This window comes from Falco cherrug, chromosome 1 (assembly GCF_023634085.1).
Source record: "Falco cherrug isolate bFalChe1 chromosome 1, bFalChe1.pri, whole genome shotgun sequence".
Lineage (NCBI taxonomy): Eukaryota > Metazoa > Chordata > Aves > Falconiformes > Falconidae > Falco > Falco cherrug.
The window spans coordinates 98050195-98071996 of NC_073697.1; the positions used below are offsets into that span (position 1 = coordinate 98050195).

The 21802-nt window shown below is 50.2% G+C and overlaps 1 protein-coding gene across 1 annotated transcript in view; it reads left to right on the forward strand.

Moving 5' to 3' along the window:
* The first annotated feature begins 340 nt into the window (after positions 1-340).
* The window catches only part of TMEM132B (transmembrane protein 132B), a 258609-nt gene continuing 237147 nt past the window's right edge, over positions 341-21802 (forward strand). Inside the window, exon 1 of the mRNA XM_055700730.1 lies at positions 341-892. Within this exon, the coding sequence (XP_055556705.1) occupies positions 808-892 (85 nt within the window). The 5' untranslated portion in view covers positions 341-807. The remainder of the gene's footprint in view (positions 893-21802) is intronic.

The following is a 21802-nucleotide window of genomic DNA, read 5'->3' on the forward strand; positions in this document are numbered from 1 at the left end:
GGCTGCCCCCGCACCCCATCGCGCAGCGCTGCGCCGCCCCGCACGCCCCTGGGGTGGCCCCCCTCGGCACTTTGCCTCCCGCCCTGCGCACCTCTGGGTGCGCGACGCGACCTCCTGTGCGCAGCCCCGCGCAGTGACAACAGCGGCCACGAGGGGGGAGCCGCGCTCTTCCCGGCGCTGCGCGGCCGCCCGGGGACCCCCCCGCCCCGCAGCCCGCTCGGGGCGGCGGGGGGGGGGGGGGGGGGCGGTGCGGCCCCGGGGCGCCTCAGCCCCCCGCCTGGGAAACTTCTGCGGGCCGCCGCGCGGGGAAGGGCACCGGGGGGCTCCTCCGCCCCGCCCCCCCCAGCCCCGTGTCCGGGCGGTGCGGCCCCCCCCCGGCCCCGGGCGCAGAGGGGCACCCGCGGCGCGGCCCCACCTCCCCCTCCCTCCCCTCCCCGCCACCCCAGGTGAGCCCGGCCCCGCCGCCCCCGCCCGGCCCAGCCCCGGCCCCTCCGGCCGCGCCGCCGCAGCCCCGGCACAGCGCCCGCCTGCCCCGGGGGAGCCGCTGCTGCTGCCGCGGCGGGCGGGGGCGGCGCCCGTGTCCCCCCAGCGGCGATGCGGTGGGGGCGGCCGTGAGCGCGGGGCCGGGGGGAGCGGGGACCCCCCCCACACCCCCGCGGGGTGCCGGGCCCCGCCGGCCGGGCGGGCGGACGGAGCGGCGCAGCGGCGGGGAGCGGGCAGGCGCGGGGGGAGTGGTTACCGGCTCCGCCGCGACACCCCCAGCCCCCCCGCCCCGGTAAGCCGCCCCTCGCCAAATAAATCAGCACCATGACTACTCCCGGGCATGGAACAAAGAGGATGCGCTCCCGGGGCCCCGCGCTGCTCCTGGCGCCGCTGCTGCTGCTGTGCCGAGGTAACCCCCGCGGCCGCCGCGACCCCCACCCCGCGGCCGCCTCGAGTTTTTTGTGGTTTTTTTTCCTTTTTTCCAACTCCTTTTATTTATTAATTATTTTACCCCCCCCCTCCGGTTTTATTTTATTTATTAATTATTTTACCCCCCCTCCGGTTTTATTTATAGCTGCTTGCCCTTTCCCAGCCCTCCCGCAAGCCGCGGAGGGCGGCGGGGTCCCCCCCCTCCCCGCGCCCCCAGCCCCGCGCCCGCGGGTGGGACGCGCGCAGGCCCCCGATCCCCGCCGCTTGGGTGCACAAAGTTGTCCCCATCCATCCCCTCCGTGCAGCACCCCCGCTGCGGCCACCAGTCGCCTCCTCGTGTCTGTGTGTCGTCGTCCCCTATCGCCCCCTCAAAACGCGTGTGGCCAGGGCTGCCCCCGCGGCTTCGGCCGGTGCCGGCGGGTCGGTGCCGGGTTGGGGGGAAAAAGGAAAAGTTTGGGCTTCCCGGAGCGCGGGGGGGCGGGGTGGTGGTGGTGTCTCGGGGCTTGGGGCTGCACGGGGGCTCCCGACCCCCGCTCCCCCGCCCGCTGCCCCTGTCTCTCCTCGGACGGGATGCACAGGAGTTAAATCCCTTCAGTACAACATTAACTGGGGCCGCCTTTCCTGCGCTTAATTGTAAGGCGGAGGGGTCCGTGGCTGGGGGGGGGAGCAGGATCAGGCCCTCCGGTCCGCTGAGGTGGCATTTCCTAACAGCAGCCAGCCGGGAGGCACAGCCTGTGGCTTGGCGGAGCGTGGCGTGGAGCATCTCTCGCCTTTTCCTTTTATTTTTTCCTTTTCCTTTTTCCTTTTCTTTTTATTTTTTCTTTTATTTTTATTTTTTTTTCCTTTTATTTATCTATCCCCGCCCCGTCCAGGTGAACTCAGAACCTCCTGGGCCCCGGGTGCGGGTTTTGCCGGGGAAAGGCTCAGCCCCGGGCTGGGAAAGTCTGTCACAGGACTTCACTTCTCTCCTGGCACGTTTTCCTCCGCTTGCTCGTGCGAGCTCCCTGGCAGATGTTGTTCTTAATAAATAGGGGTTGTTAAAAGCAAATTAATTAAGGTGCATTGGTGCTGAAGTTGCTCAGCGATTCGTTCGCCTTTACTGCTGCTCAGGACGATGCTCACGTTTGGCTGTAGCGCAGAGCTTGGGCTGCTGGGGAAACTTCACCGGGGCTGTAGGAATATGCCTAAATGCGAGGATTTCAGGTGAAAAAAGGAGTCATCCGTGGGAGGTGTAACAGCAGCAGCTGTCGTTCCTGGGGAGGGCACAGGGAAGGCATTGTGGTAGGGAAGTGTTTCAGGAAAGGTGCCCACAGGGACAGTAGGAACAATTTGCTAGGAAGGAGGCATCAGCCTTGGGATCACACACGCGTGATGGGCAGAAGGGGGTCCTCACTCTGCTCACCCTAAAAAGTGCTGCTTGCCCCTGCCCTCTGGCTCCCGCCTTCCCCTGGGGGGGTGTGCAGCCACCGGAGCACCTGGAAATCCGCTTGAGCAGGACATGGGGGCTGGGGTGCAGGGCACAGAAAGCAGGGTGCGGGTTATGGGGCTCTGAGCGTGGGAAGTGGGGCATGAGCTGCCTGGGGGTCCGCAGTGCCCCGGCAGAGTGATGGCTTTCTGTACAGCGCCCTGTACCCCGTGGAGCTCCCCTTTTCTTTGAGGAATGCATTAAGAGCAGCAAAGGAGCAGGTTTCCTGGTGGTTTTTTTTTATTGCTTTGACATATTAATGATAATCTTTTCTCTGATATTCCCCCCTCCCAACTCCTCCTGTGTGGGTAGCTACCATGGTGAGATTGGGATGTGGGTGTAATTCTTCCAGCGCTCTGAGTGCTTAAACATATGGAAACCTACTTTGAAACAGTTTGTGGCTGCAAACCTACCGCCGTACCCATCCCTCTCCCCTGCGCTCGGAATGCCTCCCCACATGACGCGTGTGATAGAAACTCACAGTGCGCTTCCAGCTCGAGCTGTGAATAAAGAATCCGTCCCCAGCTCGTGCCTCCTTCTCCTCCCCAGGCAGGAGCATCCCTTTGCTTCCATGGCAGAGTGCTGCCCCTGCCCTGTCCCACCCCTGGGGTGGATGGCAGCGATGTCTGCGCACGGAGAGGTGGTTTGGGATCTGGGGAAAGCTCTCCCGAGTGGCGGTGGTGCCCGGAACGCCTCCCTTCGGGGCTGTGCTGACCTTCCTGTGGCTGGCTGTGCCACCAGTCGTCTTTCTGTTCTGGATTACTGGGGCTAACGAACCACATCTTGGTGGGGGTTGTTGCAGACGGGAGAGACACCTGCCTGAGTCATGCCGCGGTGCTGCCAGCTCCACAAATCTCCCCGCGCACGCAGACGGCCATGCTGGGCACTTGCCACGTTTCCCTATGTACTCGCCTGTACCCCTGTTCCCCCCGCCGGGGCGGCTCTGGGCAAGCTGCGTCCCCTGAGTTCCTCCAGCCTCTTCAGAGCGGGTGGCATTTGCTCGCCTGGCAGGCAGGTCCCCTCAACAGCTTTGTGAAGGTCCAATTAAGAGATCACTCTGCTGTCCCTGGGTCCCTGGCGGCCCGGCTGCTGGCATGCGTGTGGCTGCGAGCAGAGGGTGTGCGTGTATGTTTGGCAGCCGAAGGCCGCTCACGCCGAGCTCAAGGATGTCTCTCACTGGCAGCAGGCCCCCGTTTGTTGCTGGCATCTAGGCAGGGGTTTTGGCTGCCTTCCTCGCTGGCGGCGCTGGAGCTGTCTTCCAGGTTCTATGGACAGGTACCCTGTGAATGACCTGGATGAACTCCCTGGCTGTTTTGTTTTCCTGCCTGGTGCCGTCTCACAGCTCGCTGCCCTGACCCGTGCACGGGCAGTGCTGCACGCCCCATGGCTGGTGTGGGGACGGGGGGCTGGCTGCTGGTGGCAGGGGGCCCGACAGCATGGGGATGGGGCGTGCAGAGTGCATGGAACGAGCAGACTGCTTCAGCCCCTGAGATGTACTCGGCTGTCATGATCCCTGTGTGAGGAAGGACCTGTGAATTGCTTTTAGACTCCAGGGAGGTGTGGGTGGAGAGACATTATGCTTATTTTATTACGGGTCCCTGTATCTCTGTACATAATATGGAAGCACTTTTTATGCAGAGGCTCTTCAGGAACAAAAATGAAAAACCTGTATTATCCACTATACAATAGATTTGCAGAGTGTGATCATACAAACTGTTGAAATGTAGGTTATTTTCCCCATGTTAGTGCAGATCTCGACATTTTATGCAATGACCATCCAAACTGATGTGATTTGGGGTATAGTGGGGTGGGGGGAGGAGTCTGAAATTATTATACTGCCTCTTGCTCCAGCGTACATTAGAGCAATATATTTGAGATACTCTGATTTTACTTCCCATCAGTGTAAATCTAGAGCAGCTCTTCTGAAGTCAGTGGAGCTGCTCTGGATTTATGCGTTGCTGCTGCGATAGGCATTGGGCTCTCTGGGAATGCAGGAGGCAACTGTGTGACTTACCCTGTACAGCGTTTTTCACTTCAGCATCTCCTGTCACGGCTGCTGCAGCCTCCTTTGTATATTTGGAACGGGGAAGTCCACATCACTCACTGTTTTCGGGTTTTGATTAGTTTCTTCAATTTGTCAGGCTTGGTCGCAGAGCTCCATTCACTGACACCTGACTCTGGCCGATCAATAGAGTCTCCTGAGGTTTGAATGCCAAAATAGTTACATTAAAAAAAAAAAAAAAAGGTACAATCAATTTGCTGTATTTTATTATGGGGAATGATAGGCACTCCAAGCCCTACTATCTCTGTGTTTAAAGCAGCTTAGCATGGTGAGGAAGGTGTGAGCCCAGGAGCAGCTGTAGGAGGTCAGAGCAGAGGGCTGCCGAGACTGGGATGTGGTTTGTGTCTCGGGAAGGATTTTTGGATCAAGGATGCATTCTTGAGCCAGAGATGGCATCCACTTATTTAGTTGCTGTGATAGGTTTGCCATCAGGGTTTGGTCACTCTTTGAGCCCAGGCTGATGTCTGGCGTGCACAGCATCTCTGGGCAAGGATTCCCTTGCTTCAGAGAACCTGGAGAGCAGAGTTTGTGCACCATGGAGCATGGCAGTGATTTGGGCTACACAGGGTTTTGCCCATTGGTGCTGATGGGATGGAGATTTCCTACCCTGGTGACCCTTAGGCGGAGTCCGAGCCCTCCTGCCCTTCCTTGTAGCTCCTCAGAAACATGCTGTGAAGCCAGGCTGCTGTCCCGGGAGGGTCCCTTTGCGGGATGGTGGGGGAAGCAAAGGGCATTGCTGCTCATAGCCTTGGGTGACTACAGCTCGTGGTGCTGCAACTCCTGGCCTCAGTGGCTGAGGACATGAATCCACAAAACAAAGGCATGAGTTTTGCCGTGATGGAGAGGTGGCTTCACCGAGCAATGGGTCCCGCTCACACAGGTGGCTGCAAACCAGTCCTGTCTCGGAGGTGTGACTGGGGAGCAGCGGGGAGGTGGCAATCTCCTATGTCCTGTGGAAAGCAAATGAAACTGAAATTTTCTGGCCTTAGTAAGCATCCCACTGAATGAGCAGCCATCCCACTGAAATAAATACTGTCAGCTCAACAAATTAAATCAACTGAACTCGATTCCCCCTTCTCCCCCCGCCTAAATACAACTAATGTTTGTTAATGACAAGTGGTGACTTGATTTGTTGGCATAGCGTTAGCACTTACCGCTGTCAGTGGCTCAGCTGATGTGCTGGCACATGGCGGTGACAGAGATGCTTTCCCGACTATGGCTGTCACATCTCGCATTAAGTGCCACGGAGGCTGGGGAGTGTGAGGTACCATGTGGTGCTCTAGATGTTGTGGAAGATGGTTCAATTTCATGCTGCTGGAAGTTTCCCAGCTGGCATTTCAGAGGAGCCGTTCCCACATGAGGATGGGCCGGCAGAAACCACAAGCAAAGAGGTCCTCTGAGATCACTTACAGGGGTGGACAGGGATTGCTCGGATCCAGCTTTCCCTGGGTATTTCCATCCCCCTCTGTGACGCAGGGTGCTGCAATGGGAAGCAGTGCAAGTGCTGCTTGGAGTGTCTGCGGTGGGTAAATTCAGTGTGGAAGAAGTTCACTGTTTGCACAGTGCCTTGCACAGTGGACTTGAGTCTCAGGTGCAATGTAAATATCAATGTTTCTTCCACGCTATCAAAAAAATCTCTTGTAGCTCATTTTCAGCTTTTCTTTGTTTACATAAACATGTTTGTTTCTGACAGCATTCAGAAAGCTTCATGAATTTATGATGCGCTCCAGATTCGAGTGCACTTTCTTTTTTCCTCCTCCCCCCCTCCCCGAAATGCTCTTTCTTCCCAAATTTTGGTGATGAAATGGCAAGAGGTGTGCATATTTCAGCAGGCTATTGAGAGGCAATGTAAACACCATCTTTCATGGAAAATCAGTTTGTTCAAGTTCAAAAGCAGCCCAACCTCCCTACTCGATCAATTTGCCTGTCATAGGAGATGATTTTAAAAGTGGCGATTACGTCCTATCTTGTCTCTTGAAACTTCAGGCAAGGAGAGAAAAAATGAGGTGTAGCATTTGATTTTAACTCTGTATTTTCTGATTTTTTTTGGTGATGGTGGTAATCAGGGGTGAAGCAAAGGGGTGCCTTGGGGGAGTAAGGGATAGGCAGGAGCAGAGGGGTTTCTATTAGGCTGATGTCTGCCGAGTAGACTTGTTCGAAACTGTGTGTAAACCTGCTCTGCTCACCTCACTGTGCCTGCACCAGCCGGCCCTCGGGAGCTGCTCTGCCCCATCACTTCATCCGTGGTGGAGGAGGAGACCTGCAATGGCAGAAAGGTGTGCTTCCATTGTCAAAGGTGCTAAGTCTTGGGGAGAGGGTGCTCAGGGCACTGCTGTTGCATGGCCATGTCCTTCTGCCCCTGGGTGTTGTGCTGCCCAAGGGTTAAGGACTGTGCAGGGAGCAGAGGTATGGTTATAGGGAGGGGGTGGTGTAAACCCACCCATGTTAGGCAGTTCTAGCTTGACATAAGTGGTAGTGCCACAAAGCTGCCCTGGATGCAAAGAAATGCTGGAAAAACCCCACTGATGCAATTCAAACTGGGGCTAAATGGAGAAGCAGGGACCAAACTCCTTATTCTGGCCAAGCGAAGGGTCTCGGGAAGCTCCAAAGGTGGGTTTCCTACTGGGAGCAGCCCCCGGGGTGGTGTGGGAGATGGTGCATCTGCCCAAGCAGCTGTTCCCACCCCAACCCATTTACCTGCACAGAGGTAACGCGTGCTCTGTGCTCCCAGCGCTGGGAGAGTTTGGTCATGGGGGTGGGGAGCCCTGTGGGGGGTGTCTGGAGAGGAAAAGCGTTTCTGCTAGAGAGGGGGGAAATGTCATCCTCATTACCCAAGAAATAAAATCCTTCAGAAGATTAAATTAGAGGTGCAGATATCTTTGGGGTTTTTTTTGTTTTGCCTGTACGGGAACATTTCAAAAACAGATGGCAAAGCAGAGATTTATTTCCCGTGAAGTGCAGAGGGCTTGTGCACAGGACCTTATCTGCTTGTGGGCCCTGTAATAAACCTGCCAGCAGGTGATTTAAATCCATTTTTTCTGATTGGGAGACTAGTGGAAGAAACAGGGTTTATGTTACTTATGAATTTTATGGGCAATGTTAGATTTTTAAGATGCAGGAATGATCAGGGCATGGCTCTGTAGCACCGGAGACTTTCATTCCTTTCATGAAGGATCTTCCCCGAGTCAGAAAAATGAACTGTTTTACATTATTTAGCAGTTGGGCTGCTGAAGCCAGCTGTTTGCATGAGTGACAGACACTACTATTTTATATCTCAGTTTAGGAGCTGTTGTCAATTAGCCACAGCTTTTGCTTAGCAGTGAGACCTTGGCCACGCTGGGAAGGGCTGCTTAATGGATGCTGCAGCTCTTGAAACAAACATTTATGCTGCAGCTTCAAAAAAATGATGGAAATCACACCAAAAAAAGATGGAGTCCGTGCACCTTAAAAGGGAACCCTTGAGCAGATGGAGCAGGTTTCTATGCAACGAGCAGTAATTAGAAACTCAGCAAATAGTTGGTAGCTGCTGACTGTCTTTGGTACCCAGATTTTTGATGGAAAAAGAAGCAAGCCCAAGATGAGTTTTGGAAGGAGCCAGCCTGGATGCGTGCGTGGTCCCTGGTTGGTGTGAGCACCTGGTGTGGCAAGAGACAACAGCCATCAGCTCTCTGTGCCTCTGTGCCTGACACTGCAAGGCTATGGCAGCCTGAAATGTCACTGGTGAGTTTGAAAGGCCCCTAGAGAGCCAGGGGTGGAGGACTGATAAACATAGAAAGTCCGGTGGTCTTTTGTTGAGTGCAAAAAGCACGCAGCACAGACCCATGCAATGAAACAGGCTTTTAAAATATGGCGACAGAGGCATCTGGAGAGGTGGTGAAAGCTTTCTGGAAGCAGCAAAGCTCTTTCAGGGCAAACTTGAAGGCCCATGTGCCTCAGCCGTCCCCAAATCACGGGAATTGAAGCTGGAGAAGTTGCAAATAAGCTGTCTTTCCCATCTCCAACAGTTGTTCGGTACAGTCTGTTCCTAAGCGTGGCTGGTTCTCAGGGATGCAGGCAGCAGGACTTCTGCCACTTCCCTTGGCAGAGCGTTTCACAGCCTATTAGACCTCTCCCGTATTCCGCCTACATTTTTTCTTCTCTGCTTCATTCCATTGTTTATTGGATGACCGGAATCCACAACTTCCCATGCTTATCACCTGTCCAAACCCAAACCCAGGCAAATCTGCAACCCGGGGATGAATGGTTAAACGGTGCGTGGGAAACGCTCAAAAGAGGGAGCTGATCCTGGCATGTAAATACATCTACAGTTGGAGGTTATTTGGAGAATAAAGGGCAAGAACTTGAAGTGCATGTGATGATGAGCCATAGATTATTCTCTGAAAATACTTAGAAGGCAGTTACAGTCACACTATCTAATTCATCTCCCACTAAGACATTCTCCTCCAAGGTGTTTGGAAATAATGGAGTAGCTTAGTTACTAACATTATTAAATCCTCATCTCTGACAGCTGTGAGAATTAATATACAAAGGTTTTCTCCTTTTTAAAAAAAAACACAGCTCAGTTACTCATTTCCTGTCTTTTGCTTAGGAGTAGCCCACTGAAAGATATTAGCATGAGTACTGGTGCAAATAAAGCTCAACTTCATTAAAGAGAAACAAGCAAGAGAAAAACAGAAGATAGCATGAGTTCTATTGCGGTTGACACATTTTTTTTTTTCTTTTTCAAATATTAATCATTCATCATTCTTCCATCTGTAAATCTCAACGGGCTTTAGAGAAGAGAGCAGGCACCATCGAAGATGTGGTCCATGCTCTCCCATAATCTCCATGAGGGGCCCCAGGGCAGCAGTCTCATGGCTAGAGACCCACTTGCAGGGAGATCAGAGGTAGTGGGTGAAGCTGGGCTCTGGGGTTATTTTTTGAAGACAGCTGATTTTTTTTAATTGTCTTTTGCGCTGTTGCTCTTTGAGGGGTGAGGCTCACCTTGGATGGGAGGCTGCTTGAGGTGGCGTGGCCAGCCCGTTGGCCCTGGTGCGCTAAGTGCTGCTTAGGCACCATCTCCTCCTCCATGTCTTGGCCCTAGCTTGTTTTGGGGGCTGAGCTGCTTGGCATCTCCAAGCCCCATCCTGGGTGCTGCATAGGCATGTGGGTGGCTGCTTGGGCTCTCTGAGGCTGCCCCAGAGCTGGGTGCCATGAGCTACTAGGGAAGGGCTGAATTCGCACTTCTTTCTTTTGCTGAGTGTGATTTGTACCAGCCTGTTAAAACTGTTGGGAGAAGTCTTAAGCAGAAATGAAGAGGTGGAGTTACCATTCTTTATTGCTAAAATCAAAGACTCTGTAGACTCTGTCCTACAGAGCAGAGTCCAGCCCATGGTGCCCACCCCATCACCTCCCTGGTGTGATGGAGCTGGGCAGCCCATGGGGATTTGGGACATCTTTTCAGGGACTGCACTGAGGAGCCATTCTTCAGATGTGCCCTTTTAAAACCCAAATGTCCATGTTGCACACCTTATTGCACCCCTCCATATTTACAACACTATTAGTGTCGTAATGAGATTGCCAATGTCTGCTGTAAGCCCGGGGGATGCAGGGCTTTGACAAGTATCACCTCCTGGGTGCAGCTTCTGCTATGTCTTAGCTTAGCACAGCATCGTGCCCATCCAGAGTTAAAATAGCTTCCTTCTTTTCTCTAATTGTATTGCAGCCCGACACATTAAATGCATTAGAAGGCTTTATTGCATTTAGCCAATTAACAAAAAGGGAAAGTCAAAGAGAAGCCGTTGCTTTGGTTCTTACACCAAACCAGCAAACTTTTCGATGGTTTCCCAAAGTCCCCTAGGCTCTGTCCCCACACCTTCTCACTTGCTGCATGGCAGTCCCTACTAACCCTCCTGTGCCTGGCGGTGCCACTAAGGCCAGGTCTCCAGTGTGTATCAGCAGCTGAGCTCCCCATGTCCCCTGGCTGAATGCCCCATGTGAGGGCTTTGCCTGTGAGATGCAGGGTCCCTGCGAGGCTGTGAGCGCTGCCCCAGCACTGAGCCCCATCTGACACTACAGCTCACTTTCGTTGTGGCCAAAAACCCCTCAGTGTGCCTGTGGTGTAATGCTCGTAAAAAGCTGCTGATAAATTGCAGCTCTCTGGGCTGCTCCCGGTGCGTGGCCGATGCTCAGCCCCAGCTGAAGGTTCGGTGAGGAGCGGGTGTGCAGCTGGCCTGGCTTAATCCACCCCGTATCGCTGCCGTTTCAGCTGGCTGTGTGGGCTTGTGTCTGAGGCAGTGATCGTGGTGGGATCATGGCCATCGTGAGCAATGGGCTGAGAGAAGGATCTGCCCCAGCTCTAACAGGTATCTGTCAAAACGCTCAGCCTGGTTAGGTGTATGGGGTCTGGGAACTGCCATATCAGACTCCAGTCTGTGGGACTTCATCATCTGAGTTACTATCTCCAAAACACTGTTATCTCTCCGAATGGCAGTCTCCTATTGAAAACAATCCCTTTCAGCAGGGCGCTTGCATTTATTTACTGCACAGCTTCTCCCATTAGTGTAATCATTACTCCTTGGACTGGGTTTGAATTCAGAGCATCCCACTGTGGTACTTAAAGAATTAATTACAACGATGAAAGAATTCCTCTAAAGACTTCTATGAATTGGTCTGGCTGAAGTGTTTTAGCTTTGCTTCAATTGGTGCAGCCCTTGTCAGAGGATTGTGAGAAAATGCATGGGTCAGTGATTTAGATTAGGCAAATTACGTTAGAAAAATTGATTTGATTTAGAAAGTGAGCTTTCAGATCACAGGGAATTGCGTGCTTCTTTCTCTGCTATGCTGCTTCTTCCTGAAGATGAGCAGAGGCAGATACTTCAGGGTTAAAGTAAGTGGCTATCGTGAAAGGTTTGTCTGAGAGCAGACAAGTGATGGGTTGACAGTATCTTTAGATAAACAACTATAGACCCCTATACTGCTATCTGTGCATCAGCTGGAGTTACGGGCAGGTGGGGATGCTTATAAACAGCACTCACAGGCAGTCCATGTGGCTTGCTAAAGAATCGGGCCCTTAATTTTAGGTTTGGGTTTGTTTCCCCCCCCAAGCAATGGCTTTTCTGTACGGCATACCTTTGGAGGTGCTGTGGATCTGGGGATGCTCTGTGGCTGCCTTAGCCAGCCCAGCGCCTGGCTCTGTGCTTAGTCATTCCTGGGAGTTTGCTTTTCGTGGTTTTTTTTTTTTTTTTTTTTTTTACTTCCTCGGATCAAACTGAGTGTTTCCTTCTTCTGTCCCTCGTTCTTGTCTTAAAGGGACAGGACCCTGGGCTGCAGCGGGAGGATGCCCAACAGCAGGCACGTGGGGCTGTGTCCCCTCAGGGGATCAGTTCCTAGAAGGCACCTTCTGAATGAGCAGTTCCCTTCCCTGCATGCTGGGGAGTTTCTTCCAAGTTCTTCTCCCGACCAACTGTGTTTTGCCTCTGAGAACGATGGGTTGCAAACACAACAGCTGCTGGTCAAAGACCCAAAATGTTCATGACCGTTTGTGAGTGGCTTACGATGTGAGTGGGCTCGCTGTGTTTGTCAGGGTAGCAGGGATGACATTTGCCAACAAGTGTTTCAGTTTTCACTTTGTAAAAGTTCTCTCTTAAAAAATACTTAAGGAGATGGGTTTTGTCTAGCAGTGCTTTTTGTTTCCTTGTCACCTTGCAGAACCCTATAAATTCCAATGTGTTGCTGGGATGCTGGAGAGAGATCATTTTTGGTCTGGCTAGCACTGGTGGCATTTCTCCCCTGGTGTGCCTGTGCCACTCCCTCTCCCCCAGCGGGCACGAGAGAGGTCCAGGGCTCGGGTGATGCCGACTGGGTGAGGTGCAGCCTTTGTCTCAGGGGTGTGCGCGCATCCCTGTGCCATGCAAAGAACCTCTTCTGTACCCCAGCCTCGGGCTGGAGGCGAGATGGCAAGTACAGGAGAGAAATGATGCTGGGGAGTGCTGAAATGGAGACTCCTGCCAGCAACCAAATTCAATGCTGCAAAAAAGAAGTTGCAAAAGTAGCAATCCATCTGTCCACTTAGTGGGAGAAACCTAAGATCATTTCACAGTAATCAGCCCCCTGGTGTTTAAAAAAAAAACAACAAAAATACGGCAGGTTTTTGCTTTAATGTGGGTAACTGGCAAAATCTAAAGCACATTAATGTGCTCAGAGTCTGTGAGGCTTTTTTTCCTCTCCTTTTGACAAGTAGAAGCTGTATCAAATTAAAAAATATTATAAGAAAAAATAGATTGCCTTTGCTTTTTAGATACCGTGTATCTCGCATAACATTTGGGAGGTATTCTTTTCTCCCTGAAACTCTCTAGTTAATTACCAGCAGAGTTATCAGCAAGTGAATGTTTTTCTTTGCCGCAGGTACAGTCGGACGGTGAACACTGTCATCATCACATATCTCACAGTAATACATTCTCAAGGTGATGCATTATGCCATGCTGTAGCTGCTTGGCTATATCAGTGTCTCCATTAAAGCCCACAATATTCAGGGATTTTAATTTGGTTGTAAAAACTTGCTCCAGGCACTACCTCAGATAACAAAGTCCAGGAGTGGTTTGCGGGTTGGTTTTTTGGTTTGTTTTGTGTTTGTTGGGTTTTTTTGTTTGTTTTGTTTTTGTAATCTCATTTTATTTTTTCATGCATTTCCTATTTTTCCTGTCCCCTTAACTGTAAGGAGATAGAGGGAACAGGCTGAAAAGGCGCTGCTTGATTCTTGCTTATGTGAATTGACAGGCATTGAGTTGGAGGAAGATTGTAGAGATTTCTGCCTCCACATGTTGAAACAGTCATTCAGATTAAAAGAGGGGTTACAAATGGTGGGGTTCGAACATGGCAGGCTTGAAGGTGTCCATAAGAAGCCCTTGTTGCAAGAGGCTGCCAGGGGAGAGGTGTTCAGGGTGGGCATTTCTGCAAGCCAGGTGCAGGTGGTGTGTCCCCACTACCCCTGGAGGAATACACCCACTATCCCCAGCAAAGGCTGCGGCACTGGGGGGCAGCTGGGGCCACAGTGAGCAGAGCTGGACGCTGAGCATGTGAGTGAGACGCAGCAGGGCTTTGCTTTGGGACTGGAGTCATTGAATTGCAGCAGATGCTTTGCTGCTACACAACAATTTGTAATTAAAACACAACTTGCCATCCTGATTAGATTAAGCAGTTAAATTCATTTGCAATATTTTTTTTCTCCTGCATTGTGTAATTAGCAACATATGATGCTTACATTAGCTCAATTAAAAGTTATAATGATTAATTTGCACATCAAAGCCTACCCATGAATCAACTGGTGCAGCACACGGGAGCGAGCACAATTACAGCAGTGGTTATGTGAAGTGTCCGCATGAACACATCCCCCACCTGCTCCCGATGGTAGTGGCGTCATAGATACTCCAGAGCGGTGGTTTGCAGTGGTTCGGTCCTTCTGGAAGCCAGCAGCGTCCGTGTGCCTCAAGTTGCTCAATAAATAATAGGGTGACGCGTGCCAGGATGTGTCGGTTCCTTCCTTGCATCTGAGTCGGGGTGATGGATCCCAAAGCATCTGACTGACCGTGCACCTGGGAGCACTTAAAAGTGATAATGTTAGGATTACTGGCAGTTCTTGCTGTTGCTTTGTGAATATAAGCATCGTTGTTAAAGTGTTTTGGCCGAATTCTGAATGTTCTACCTAGGTTAAACTTTGATTAACATGAATTTTGCTTGAAGGCTTTGTAAGTCAGATTGGGGCTCTAACTAGTAAAGAACCTCATTTAAGCAAGCCAAAACCAACAAGAAAACTACTATAAGCTAATTATAATGATTTTTTTTCCTTTCTTATGTAGTCTTGATATTGTCTTTCTTTCCACCTTCTGCTGAGCTGTGAAAATATTCTGCAAAATGATATTTTTGAATTGATGGAAAAGTACACCCCTGTCAACAATATTTTTCTATTGTTCATCAGAGACAGGCTTCATAACAAAAGAGATCCGTGTTGGAAAAGTATATCAGCTGCAAACAGTGTATTCAAAGTCTTCTCAAATAGCAGGGATGGTTTATGAGTTCCTGCTCCAGCTGAACTGATGAAATGCAGAACGTGGCTTCTAATCTTTCAGAAAAGTGAACGGGGCAGGTTGTAATAATGCATTGCCATTTTCACAAAAGATGGATTTTATATTAAAGGTTCCAGTGGAAAAAGGTCTGAAGGTGTTAAAATATTTATATATTGTTTAAGTTACTGTATGAGGGTGCTGTCTCCTTCCCTAGAGTGCTGTGGGGTCATGGACACATAAGCAAGTGGAAAATGAGCTCCCACCTTTTTTGGTCCATGTCTGTGTGTACGTGCACATGAGTGTGCTGACATTAAATTGGTAGGGTGTTAAATGTTTCAGTTTTCCAACCATCAATTTCAATTGAATTTCATAAGCCATTAAAGTTTGCTGCTGCTTCCTTTGCTGTTCCAGCTATGTGAGCTCCAGCCATTTAGCTGCAGGTCCTGGGGCACGATTGCTCTGTGGAGCAGCAAAAGTAAATTGGTTCCTGATGTAGAATCTTTTTATATTTTTTTTTTAGGGGGTGGGTAGGTGGGTGGGTTTGTTTTGTTTTTTTAATGTCTCTAATTCACTGTGAGTGATATGTTGGGCTGATGATGTTAATCTTCAGGCTTGGCTTTTTCCAGTCCAGTTCTGGATCCCTCCGACAGCATCTTTTTAAACAAGCTTTTGTGTGTACCTTGAATGGCAAAGTCTTGTATGTAGAGGAAAAGGATTTATTTTGTTTATGTATTTTTATATGTATAGGAAGAGGATTTCTTTTTTTTTTTCTATATATTTATCTATAGAATCATGGTGGAAAGGTTTGACTGGGGTTTTATGTTTTCTCCCTGTAGAGCTGAAATGTTTATGAGAATAATACTTACTTGGATCAAAGGGGATCTTCTGGCAGTCCTCAGACACTGTTTCAGTACTGGCAGTGTGACAAATAATGAAAAAGAAATCCTTTTCCCTTCTCCCACTTTTATTCTCAGGATAAATGAATGGTTAAGATCTCTGTGCTCAAAAATAATTTCTCATGGCCCTTAAAAAAAAATCCATAACACTTACCCTTTAAATAGATGATTTAATCTTTTTTGTTGGTTTGTGTTTTGCACTGGTGAGTGTCTTTACTGACAGTCTGAGGCTAAACTTGACAAAGTTTGTACGGAGGCCGAGCAGGTTGGGTCTGTGGGAACGAAAACTGGGTAAGGGATTTTATTGCTTTTAGAAAGCAGTTCCCATGGTGGGAGCTGGGCAGCAAGGATGCAACCAGGGCCATGCCACCACGGTCCACCAGTAGAACTGTTTTGCACAGCATAAAGCTAGAGAATTTGCCAAAACACAGAATGAATGGAAAAAAAAAGAGTAATTTTCATTTGCCATGTGATTTAAAATAGCTCAAGCGTGTTCTAAAATAGTGTGAGCGGCTGCTGAGACCTGCGGGGCAGGAGTTCACCGCTGCCTGTGCCTCCTCCAGCTGCCCCTGGGGGCTGATGAGCCGAGGGAGGTGTCCACCAGTGCTTTGCCAGGATTTCTCTTTTTCCTTTCTTCCTTGCTTTTATGGCTGTGGATGTGAGGATCAACTGCCATGTTTTACATCCTTCCTCCCCAAGCAGCCGAACGGTGCTGTGCATCCGACCGGCTTGGGTCTGCAACGGCTGCATGGGGGACCGAGCTGGCTGCCCATCCCAGGTAGCATGCCCTCCACCTTCCCAGAGCATTGACCTACCATCATTCCCAGCAAAGCCAGGCATAAAAGATCAGGCTGGGCCAGTACTCCTTGTCTGGGAATAACCGCAGCCGTTTCATTCCTTTTCTTTTTTTGCAATGCTGCTAATTGGTGCTCTCAGCCTCAGCTCCAGCTTAATGAAGGCTGCTGCCTGGGAGTCATTGCAAACAGTTATGGAAATGTGTTTAAATGCTTAAATCTGTTGTACTTTCCTCTTTATGGGCTTATTCCTTTAAAAAGGATAAATATGCCCTGAGTCCCCACCTGCCCAAGATGAATGCTTTCTGTGAAGCCTGCAGCAGGGCTGCGGGCACCTCTGCAGCAGAGGGGGTGGGGGGCTCAGTGCCACGGCCATGGGGAAGCCCAGCCCTGCTGCACCCCTTGTGCTGAGGAAGCACCGGTTTGCTCCATTCCAGATGGGGCCTTTGGATGCTGGGAATGGGCACTGACAGAGCATCCAGCTTCCCCCTGCCCAAGGGAAGAGGGCAGCCCTCCTCTGACCTGCCTATCACAAGCATCAATTACTCGAGCCAACGCACGCCCCGTTAAATCAACAGGGCTGCTAATTGAATGCTAATGCAGTGTGCCTGCTGTGGTCCTTGCTTGTTCCACGGCTGCACCACTCGTGTTGGTCTGTCCGGCAGGCAGTGCGTGTCCCGCTGTTCATCAGCGTGGGGACTCTACATCTGCACAGAGGCAGGCAAGGTTTAAGCTGTGTCTGTGCTAAAAGCAAAGGAAAAGGGTCGCTTGGTGGGGTTTCCCACCATGCCTGTTGGCTGTAGCCATACATTCTCCAGCCTTGGAGATGCATGAGCTGTTCCTGGTGGTCCTGGGGGTGGGGGTGGTGGGGGTTGGATGGGGGCTCGTGGTTTCTCCCAAGACTGAGAAGCACCGTCCAATTGGACATACGCTTTTGCAAGCTGGGCCAATTTATTCTGCTCCAGGCGTTGAGCCAGCGATGGTAGGAAGCAACGATGAATAGCCAGGCTGTCGCCTCCTCCTCTGAGAGAGCGTTTGGGGAGGTCAGGAGCCGCTGTGGTGGGTGTTTCCGGAACGGTTTGCAGCTCGTTTCTGTTGGTGAGACATGGAGCTGGCAAAGGTGCAGCTTCCACAAAGCATGCCCTGAAGATAATGCGTGAAGTTGGTTGGTTTGAAATGCCTCTTTAAAAGCTGGCTCTCCACCAAATTTATTCTGCTGTTACTGAGTTGTGAGACCCCAGAGCGGTGACTCTGTGCCCTTGGGATGGTATGGTTTTGAATTTTTTATTATTTTTTTTTTAAAGCCTCATCTGATGCTTGCTCAGGGGTCACCGATGGGAACCCTGTGCCAGCCAGTGGTGTCGGAGGTTGTCACCCTGTGGTGATCTTATCTGGGCTCATCCAAAACAAGCTGCAGGTCCTCGAGCAGGTGTGCGGATCTCCATTAGCTGTTGGCAGCTTTAATCAGAAAAACTGGATCGAGCATCAGCTTATGCTCTTATCCCAGGAGGTGGTCGCTTCAGGCTGACAACGAGGGACAGGACTTACGTTGTCCCTCACCTTTTATCTACAGCCTTTCACTGGCAGGGAATGGAAAATCCTTCCTGCAGTGTTGGGAGGATCTTTGTGGCTGGTGGGTTTCCCTCTCCTCTCCCTTGATTTTAAGGTAGGGCTACATCCTTCCTTGTGAGAGAGCCCGTTCGCTCAGAAGCCTTGCAGGTAAAGATTTCCAAGGTGTTGGGTGGATGTTTCTCTGCCTTTATGTCTGCGGGCAAAAAAAGTGATTCTGAGCACTGCTGGTGATAGGAGGCATCCAAGCAGAAATGCAACACTGCCCCCCCAAAAAGGATTAAAGAAATTGTTATGTTCATATGGAGGTGTAATTGTCCAGGCTGTCTCAGTGGTTGCAAATGCCTCCAAGTACATGGTGCTTCAAGACCAAGAGAGCACCCAGGGCCTCCCAAATATGGCTGTGAAAGTAAAACAACTGCTTGTGTTTAAAGAACAACATGGGGTATTGTTTATTTTTGCTCCTAATTAGATAGAAATGCGAGTGGTCTAATTCCCATATTTTAAGAGCAATATTCAGCCAAAATGATGGACAGGGAAGATGAGAAGGGACTGGTACAAGCCAAAAGCAGCAAACCCATGAAGCAGAGCTAGAGACAGCTTTAAAGCTAGGAACATAATTGCCCGAGGAGTCTGCCAAGGAACCAGATGCTGTAAATGAAAGAATAACTTCCATGGCTTGGCATCTGCCTGCGATCCAGGGAGAGGAGGAGGAGCAGGGGAACTGCATGGAGGGCTGGGGAGCAGTTGCTCCAGCTGCACAATGGGTACCTTCCAAAATATTTGGTCCATACTGGGATTTTTATATGGAGGAGGGTGAACCTGCTGGGAAGAGGAGAGGTGACAGTCAGTGTGCCTGTCTTCTGGGCTGTTTGACCATTCTGCGTGTTTGCTGTCTGCATAACGTGGTTGTTCAGCTGCTGGGAAGCTCCGGGTGCTGTGGCAGCTTAAGCAGGTGGTGGTAAATGAGGAAGATGCGGCTGAGCTGAATTCTGAACCTTTTGGGACCCATTTCTGCCCACAACCCTACAGAGCGGTTTGTTTTCCATGCATGGACAAGCTCAGTTGATTTTTAAAATAAGTGGCTACCATGTGACTTGTCTGAGGTCAAATCACACTTGGCAGTGCTCTAGTTTTGAAAACCAAACAGGAAAGTTCCTCTTATTTTTCTCCCCTATTTATTTTTACAATTACTGTTAAAATAATTGCAGTCCTAGCAAAGGTAAACAGCTGGGTTTGACATAATCAGTACACAGACAATATCCATCATTTACATGGTGTAAAACCTCTGCAACACAACATATTACTGAGGCTGCATCTTAAGGAAAAAATAAAAAGCCTTTATGGGAAGGGGAGCAGAAATCAGCTGGGGTCCTCCTCCTGCATAGGCTGCATGTGGATAACAGCATCAGTGTTTGCAGCATCAACACAGTCTACTTTCTGCGGGTGCTTGAACCAAGCACCCCAGAAAAAAGGGGTAACAACAGCATTGTGCACGGGGTGTCTTCAGAAAGCCATGAAAGCAGTGGTGGCTGGTGTGCATAAACATAACTTGCCTTTCACAGCTGGGGAAATCGAGGCAGGGAGCAGTAAGTAGAGGAGGTAACAGGGGAAGTTCATGCAATTTCAGGCAAGGACAAGGAGCACAGCACTGTTTTTCAAACCAGGGAAAGGAAGGAGAGCTTTGTTCATGGGTTAGGCATTTTTTTACTATTTTAATAGCCTTTTGTTTTCTACTCTTGTTTGGCCTTAATCAGTGGAGAAGAGGTTCAACATGCTCCTTAGGCGCACAGAGATAAGACAGAGGTAGGAGTGGGATGGAGGACTTGAGGCTGGGGGGCATCCCCAGTATTCCCAGGAGCCTGGCAGGGAGCCGCAGGAAAGCGGAGGTGGCTGGGGACAAATTTAGCCCCTGCCTCTGAACGCTTGTGGCAACCTGCTGCATTTGTGTCTGTGTTTGTAAGTAGTTCTGGATGTTTTGCCTCAAAGTAACAAAGTGTTTTTGCAAGGAGGGGCAGGGGGAGGCCTGTGTGTTGCTGCTGATTCGGGATACAGTCATGTGCAAGTCAAATAGCCACATCATGTTGAGTGCTGAATGACTCTGCTTATTAATATAATAAACCAGAGGAACACGCTGTCATGACAGTCACTGCAGTGAGAATCCAGAGGGTTTTTTTAAGCAAGGCGGCATTAAATCTTTCTGTCTCCTGCAAATTGCACCCTGGAGGTATAGGCTGTAGGGTAGGAGGGTAGGAACATTTAACAAGGGCTTCCAGGAGTTTTTATGCATATCGTGGTCTCTAGAACACTGCTTTACTGTCTGAGGTTTTTATATTTTGTTCATCACTATAGTGAAGTCCTTCAGAAATGGTAGGGAGCAAAGCACGCTTCCCCCCCCCCCCCCCCCCCCCCTTCTCTTAGTTTCAAGATGAAATTTTCTCTGCTGTAGCACCGAAACAAGACCTTTTCTTCAGATGTACTATATAAAAACATGCTGTCATCCTCTGCTTTGGAAGCTGGGAAGTGTGTGCATGTATATGCATATTCTGTATATACACACACACTATAGAGAGATATGTGTTTATATTGACACCCCCCCACCCCCCCGATAAAATAGGCGTTTCTCATATCTTTAACAAAAAGTGAGTGTTTGTTAGGTGATGGGAGATCAAATCTTCCCCAAGGTCCCCTGATGGGCTCACAGCCCCATCTGCTGTGATCAATCCAAGGGCAATAGCACTCCTCTCTTGCAGCCCTGACACCGGAGTTTTGGTCACGGGGTGCATGGGAAGGTTCACCAAACCCTTGGAGAAGCGCTGATGTGGGGGTGGTTGATGCTGACAGCCTGGCTGCCTCCCTCAGAGCCCAGAAAGTCTCTGAGCCCACAGGGAGACCTGTGTGTGACTTCAAACGGCCCCATCATCGTGGCTGCCTGCTGTGGACAAGGCTTTCCAGGAGGCTCTGGCCCCTGCTAGGGAGGGAGACGAAAAGAAAAAAGGCAGATTTCTCGGGGAGAACAAGTTGAGGGGAGTCCCTGCAGGTTCCTCTGAAGTATTTTGCATTGGCTGTGTGCCAAATGTTAAGCGCATTGGGCTGGTTCATGTTGCTTCGCTTCAAAGTGGCACTGGAGCAGGCAGGAGCAGAGGATGTGACCATCTCCTCTCTGTCAGCCCCTGGTGAAAAATGTGCCCAAATCTTCCTGTATTTCCTGCATGTTGGCTTGACACGGAAGCAGCTTTTGCTTCTCTTTTTGTTATCATGAAGGGGGTTCAATACATCGTCTGAAATAACTTTTTTGCCTTGGCAGGGAGGTTCCTTGGCTGTAATTGACTTTTTCTCTCTTTCAAGCAATGGCGTTTTACCTGGGAAAGCAGCCAGTCGGTATTTTCAGCACAGTAGAATTCTGTCTTGCATTAAAATGAGGCGGTTCCAGATCTACCTTGGGTTTTTTTCCCCTTATGATGATCTAATTTTACATTGTACCCTCTCTGCCATCTCGTCCACAGTCTCTCCAGCTCCTTCTTAGAAACACTCCCATTAGACAGGTGCCTCTTTAGCTTCCTTGAAACAGAACCTGCAGGACCAACAGATGAATAATCTGTAGTCCACAACTGCATCATGATGGGCAGCTGAAATCTCCTTTAAGTGACCCTGAAATGAGGGCTGAATATTACTGTTTGTTTTTTTCTTTCCAATGAGGTTGTGTGATAACACTGAAGGTAAATTGAAAGTGAAGAAGGTGCTGGATACTGCTAAGAAATCTGAAGAGGTCAGGAGAGAAAAATTTCCAAAGCAGAAACAAACTGGTTTTCGTTCTTAGTTTTTCATGCCCATTTAACGTATTCATGAAAATTGCCTCAATTTAACTTCAGGGGAGAAGAGAAACTACAGGGCTGGTGCAGCTGAAAGGCTGCTGCCTGTTTTAGTAAGCGTGCTATACTTTAGATTTTCACCTAGGGTTTGGGGTTTTTTTATGGTACTTTTTACCAGCGCTTTTCCACACCTGGTTCTTTCTAAAAAGTGCTCAGCAGTCTGCAGGAAAAGGATGCTAAGCACAGGTA